This window comes from Meleagris gallopavo, chromosome 2 (genome assembly GCF_000146605.3).
Source record: "Meleagris gallopavo isolate NT-WF06-2002-E0010 breed Aviagen turkey brand Nicholas breeding stock chromosome 2, Turkey_5.1, whole genome shotgun sequence".
In the NCBI taxonomy this organism is placed as follows: Eukaryota; Metazoa; Chordata; class Aves; order Galliformes; family Phasianidae; genus Meleagris; species Meleagris gallopavo.
Window position 1 is genome coordinate 48,377,668 of NC_015012.2, and position 6,939 is coordinate 48,384,606.

General features: G+C 34.8%; 1 protein-coding gene across 2 annotated transcripts; it reads left to right on the forward strand.

The window, feature by feature from the left end:
• Positions 1 to 6,078, forward strand: VIP (vasoactive intestinal peptide; the record flags this gene model as incomplete). 2 transcript variants are annotated; one of them, XM_010707199.3, is given in 6 exon segments in its annotated part: positions 1 to 36; positions 1,300 to 1,440; positions 1,838 to 1,942; positions 3,381 to 3,500; positions 4,189 to 4,303; positions 5,789 to 6,078. In XM_010707199.3, coding segments are annotated over 6 exon segments (526 nt in total), but the record flags the coding sequence as incomplete, so codon positions are not given.
• Positions 6,079 to 6,939: the final 861 nt, after the last annotated feature.

Below are 6,939 nucleotides of genomic sequence, written 5' to 3' on the forward strand. Positions count from 1 at the left end.
GCCCCCGCGGGGCGCCGCCTTCCCTGCTGTGCCGCGGTAAGGGGTTGGGGTGGGTGGAGGGATGTGGGGGGTGATGAGTGTCCGCCGACACGCACAGCCTTCCTTATGGGAAAGCCTCGTTATCTCCAAGCTAGGAGATAAAAGCACAAAAGCACAGACGTCTGTAGGGAAAAAAAATTGACTTTTTTCCCAAATCTAGAAGGAAGGGAAGTGATCTACTCAGATTGATGTGTACTTTTGGAATGCTGCATGCCTTGAATTGCAGAAGTTTCTATTAGTTATTAAGCCAGGTGGTGTGAAGTGTTTTTTACATTCATGTAAGAGGAACATAAGTAAAATGAGACTATAGGAGAACAATGTACTAGGAAAGCACAGTGAATTATTTCCAAGACTTGTGATAGGGTTGGTTATTTTTACACAGCCACAGCTTTGCTATTTTGATCAGAGAGGTCTTAAACACCTCAAATATGCAAGTAATACAACTCCTATAATGACTGCCAAATCAGAAGGGCAGAAATCTTTTCTAGCTCTCAAATGTGAGTTTTGCACATGCTGGGGTTTAGCATAGCAGTGGAATACAGCAGCAGGCAGAAGGAACGTCTGATACCAAACTACTGCCAGGCATTCGAGATGTGCTTGGTAGAATGTAAAATACCACATGGAAAAGCAGTTTATGAAGATGTGAAGTAAATGTAAATCAGGTTATGCGGAGTATTTGCAATGATATATTTTAGAGGTTTGGATCAGTTTTTGACTTGCAACTAGAAAAGGAAACAGCAGAGAGTAGAAACAGTGTTAAAGAGTCAGGACTGCACTTTGTATCTGAAGTTCTGGGGGATGTGTTTGCTTTCCCATAAAGAAGGCCTAAGAACTCTTTCATGTGCACTCCTATGCATGTTTTAGGTCTTAGCTGGAGGGTTAGTACTTCACAGAATTCCTTCCACTTTGTAAGGGTGGAGGTGGGCAATAAAGCAATTGTTTATATAAAATAGAGCTGTTGTTTAAAGCCTCACAGTTTTCACTTGAGCTGTAATTGCTGTGTTCTCTGGAGGTAACTGTGCATAATGAAAACATATTTCTTGAACATATGTGAAAGAAGATTTGTTATGTCAATTACTCTATCACTGCACAAGAATTATACCTGACAGTGATTTTGTTTTGTAAAAACTTCTTCAAAATGCTATGCAGATTAAAGAAGTAGGTAGATGTGTATTTTTGCCACAAGCTGGAATGTTAAGTGTCAGTGAATTGTTGCATATCTCCAGCCAACTGTACTTCATTACTTTTCTTCTCCATTAGACTGGGAAACAGACTGCCCTTTGATGCAGCCAGTGAATCTGACCGCGCCCATGGGTCCCTAAAGTCTGAATCAGACATTTTGCAGAACACACTACCTGAAAATGAGAAATTCTATTTTGATTTGTCCAGAATTATTGATAGGTGAGTTTCTTTATGATCATAAGTGCAAATGGTGATGCATTGCTTGATTTATGCCAAAAGATCAGTCACATTTTCAAGCAGACATAGAAAAGGAAGAATCAATTATAGAGAAAAACAAAGCAAAACAAAAAACCAACCATGGCCTCTGGTTGAATACTGGCAGCAGCAGGAACGTCTGCAGAAATGTTGACTGCATTGCCTTTCTGGCAAGATGAGCTCATTCACTTCCCAAGAAGGATGAAAACAATATATTGTGAAAATCTGGAAATTGTTTTATGATATTAGCTTAATTTAATATGTACAATAGATAAGGAAAGCAGTATATTTGCAAAATGAACATTATCAAGATGATATAAACCCAGGTTGTATCGTAGAGTTTATTTATTGTCCATTTCAGAAATGCAAGGCATGCTGATGGAATTTTCACCACTGTCTACAGCCATCTTTTGGCTAAACTTGCTGTGAAGAGATATCTGCATTCGCTTATTAGAAAACGAGTTAGGTGAGGTGACACTTGCATTAGGCAGAGTTTTGTTGTAGCTTCATTGGCAATTTTCTACCCTTCTGTAACTAAGTTCTCATTAGAGGAAATGAAAGGACAATTGATATAATAATGGGGAGCTGAAAATCCTACTGACAACTTTGTGGGTTTTGTTGCTGAATGAATACATTACTGTTTATTTCTGATACAGCTGCAAAGAATGTAGCAATAGACACTGTACTGCTTATAAATAGTGGCAATATTATAATGATTACCATGCCAATTATCTCTTTTTTCCCCCTCTGGTGGTAATTTTGCTAGCTTGGTGGACGACTGGCAAAAGTAAATAGAAAATGATTGACAACTCAGCAGTTACATAACATCAGGGTGATGCTCAATGAAACAAAGAAATGATTGGTTTACAGTAAGAACAACATGGGATGATTTTCTTTTTTGCTACCATGGAATGCATTGCCAGAGCACTGTTGGAGATATGCATTGAAGGATACAAATGAGGCAAATTGGTAGACAGTGGGTCTGCAGGCAAATTACAAACCAGGCTGTTCATAAACCAATGGTCTCCGGGTGCTGATAAGTATCATTCTGTACTTCTCTTGCTTTCATATTCTAAGCAGTACCTACTGAGCACTCTTGGGAATATAGTAATATGGTACTTTAGTCTGACCCAATGCAACAGTTCCTATGAGAGTGTACTTCATATGCTCAAAAGCTGAGTGAAAATTAGGTTCACCATTTTTACCCATTTGTATCAATTCTGCCTTTGTTCCAAAATATATAATGCCAGTTTCTCATATGCCACAAAGTAACATCGAACAAAACAGGACCTTGTTTCCCAAGATTATGCTTCAAAATTAAGACTCGAAGTCTGGATTTCACAAAGGATGTTTTGTCTTCTAATACTTCCTTAAAACAATATTTGCAGCTATACGTGTAATGTCACACTCTTCCTTTCCTCAGAGGAAGGCTCAGTCCTCACAGAGTTCAGTATGAATGGTGGCCAAGTCCTTTAGGAGATTACAGTGACTTAAACCAGTTCTTGCCTCGATACTGAACTGAAATAGATTTACATGAATAAAAGAAATTAGAATAAGTCAGTTTATTAAAAAATAATAATAACAGTTGCTATGAGAATACATAGGAGAAAGGTGTGAATTTCCCATTCAACCACTTGATCCTACTGAACTCGTTTAACAGAAGTCTCGAAAGTCATTGAGGACTGAGAATTTGTTCCTTGTTATTAGGATGTACAATAATAGAGGCAATGACTTCTTTCCAAGAACAGAAAGATCCAAATTCACAGCTGGAACTGAACACTGAAATTAAAAATTTGATTTATTTAACTTAACATTATAAAATGTATTTCACTCATTTAATAATATCTTCTTTTAAACTGATATTGTCTGTTATTTTTTCCTTTGTGACTGTTGCACATTGCCAGCTCCCAGGACAGTCCTGTCAAACGCCACTCTGATGCTGTCTTCACTGACAATTACAGCCGCTTTCGAAAGCAAATGGCTGTGAAGAAATACTTAAACTCAGTTTTAACTGGAAAACGAAGGTACCACAAGAGAGAAAATATGTATTTATTTCCCATAGCTGTATGTTATTAAAAGATAAGATTTATGATTTATACCTGTATATGTATCTATCTATCTATCTATCTGTATATACAAAGAAGACAAAGAAAGATGGTGAGCGTTAATGACTTTTTAACATGGATTATAACCTGATTTTCAAATACAGACAGCATTTTTATCCAGACTGAAACAGATGCTACAATCAGATTAGAGTAAAATAATAAAGAAGAGATAGCATCTGGCAATCTTAAAAAGTTTCTGGCATAATCTTAATTTTTTATGTATATATTAAAATTCTTAAGGAAAAAAGCACGAAAAACTATGGAACATGAATAACTTTTTTTAAGGAAAACACAATATTTGTTGAAATTCTATTTTCATGTAATGACAGAAAATCTAGAAGTTCCCAAAAGAATATGTGTTCTAGTCAGTGTAGGTGAGAAGTGCCACTGTATATTTTAGGTCTTGCATTCCGTTGCATATTCACATGTTTAGACCATCTCTTTTAAGTGTCACGTCCCTTCACTTTTTAAATGTGCTGTTTCATATGATTTATAACTTCTGTATAAGTTTAACAACATATACTATAGCTACAGTTAGAGCATGGCATTGTTTGCTTGTTTGCTTTTTCTTCTGAAGACAGTAAAACATGTTTCTGATCCACAACAGCCAGGAAGAGTTAAATCCAGCCAAACTTCGAGATGAAGCAGAAATTCTTGAACCTTCCTTTTCAGAAAACTATGATGATGTTTCTGTAGATGAACTGCTGAGCCACCTCCCATTGGTAAGCCCAGATTTTCTTTCCTTTTGCTATTAGTTAACTTTACCCTTAAAGTGAGATCACTCATGCATCAAATATACCTATCAGAAAAGCAGAAAAGGCCATGTTCCATGAAATGCTGCTTGTTTCTGTAGGAATTGTGTGTGACTATAATAATCATTTTAATAATAATAATTAAACTATCCCATGATTGCTGTTATTGAAAGTTCCTAATTAAATGCCTCTGTTAATAATGTACCTAATTCACTTGGGTGTTTCAGTTTGTATGCACTGTGGCCTAAGATGAGAATTAACTCATTTTTAATTACAAAGATTATTATTTCTTCCGAGAACAATCTCAATGATATTTCTTTTAATTAAAAAAATAAATAAATAAAAAAGGCTGCACATTTTGTTTAACATAACCCATCTCATTAAGAGTTGCCCAAGAAATAAGAGGATAAGCAATGTGAACCATTGGTGTTAAAAAAATGCTTGACTCCAACCTCCAATTGAAGTCTGTTGCACATATTTCATCTGGCATGCAAATACTGCAGTTACTGTTTTACATTTAGCTATTACTATTTTTCAAAGCTCATTCACAGTTTTTGTTTTTTACTAAAACACAAATCTTTCTATATTACAGGGACATAAAATTGAAAGGCTAATGTAAAGTTGAATCAGGCCTATTATTCTCACAAATGTATTAAAAGATTGATAATTAGGCTACAAATAAGGGAAAAAAAACAAATAAACGAATCATAATTTTGAAGATAATATTTTCAGAGAAAGAAAAAATGCATTTTTCTAAATCATTTCTTTCAGAGACTGAAAGAAAATTTTCTTTCCCTCTTCATATATATGACAGTTCCTCTGAAGATTCCAAATATTAGAAAAGACAAAAATTGCTTATGCTTCAGGGAACAAAACAATTTCTAATTGCTGAGATTCAGAAAATAAATGTTCTTTCTACACAAGATTAGATTATCTGCTTCTGTATTAAGCACCTTCTAAAATTTCTGGCACTGACTAAATATGAGAGAATACCAGGACAGTGTGTCTTCCTGGAATTATTTTCAATCCTTTCCTTTTTCATCAGCTGTACTGATGACCCAGATCTTTCTGTTGGTGAAAAGTTACTACAGACTGTTACTGATCATTTTATCATAGTGCCCAATTATCGGTGGAATGTGTATGAAGAAGCCTAAATTTACATATCCGTCTGAAGGAAGTTATTTTTAAATAGATCCATGCTGCACTGTAGGCCAACAAACGATACGATTTTTTATCTAATCCTTCAATCTTCATTCTTGGTCCTACAACCTTATCTACTGGCTGCAAGGTTTATCAAGCTCCCACCAAGAGCCCCATCTCATACTTGTCCGTTCTAAGTGCAAAATTTGTTTTCTGTCAGCTGTTAGTTCTTGTCTGCTGTTTGCTTTTATACACCTCATGATGCAATAACTTACCAAAGCAGCTATTAAAACATATTTCTCCTTTGCATTTCAGGACCTCTGAAGGACACCTAGAAAACTCTTCAACAAGAACAAGTTATTTTTGAGTTCCACATAGTATTTCAAAGAGATGACTTTAGTCATCAAATCTGAACAAATATGTTGTGAAGTGAAAGTTGTGATATATTTATTTCTTATGTAATAAAAGTTGATATTTACATTGTAAATACTGTTCTAGAGTTCTCTACTGAAAGCTGTACATATGGATGCCAGTTAAACAAATGAGAAGTCTGTAAGTCCATATGCTGTAAATCCTTTACTTCAATAAATTCATTTGAAAATGAGTGTGCAGCTGAAAAGAGCCCATTATTACTAGATATTTAGCTTAATTTAGGTGTGGTACAACTTCAGATAAGTCCATATGATAAAACATGTGCATGTGCAGATATCTTCTTAAACAAATATAAAAATTTGAGCAAGAGAACGTGTGAAGTGTCTTAACTTCACTACAAAAATCTCTGAATTGATATGCTTTTTTGATGTCCAAAAACATTGTTTCTACATTTAGTTGTCTGTAGCTTTGATGATGAAATTATTAATTAAATATAAAAAGGATCTGAAGACTACTTTTTTTTTTTTTTTTTTCCCCTAGAATTAGTGTAACTTTCAAAATATATGGAGGATTAATCACTTTATTACCATAGCAAACCATTACTGGTTGAATCAGTGCTACACTTCTCTGAAAGAATAGAGGTTCCAGTAAGTGCTGAATCTACAATATTGGAGGAAGATATTTTTAACTGAAGTATACTATGAAGATTGTTCAATTATATTACAAAGATAAAGCAAATAAGATTCCAGTCCCCATTACTTTACATTTATAGTATCATATCTTAATAAGAAACTGGAAGTTTGCAGCTAAGTAATCAGAATTCATCTATATTTTGTTAAAATTCTAGACTTTAGTAGTTGGATGTTCTAAGGAACTATTTACTTCCTGCAGTAAGGAAACTATGCAACACTGCATGTGCAACTTATAAAATGCATATTCATGAATGATACAAGCCATAGCACTCCTGTGACCCATCTCCCACCTCCTAGAAAGAGACAAAATTTATAGTTTATTGTTCTCATTTAGATGGAGCCTTCACATATGATAAAATTTGGGATTTATGGGGAAAAGTTCTCAAAAATTTGTAGTTTGTC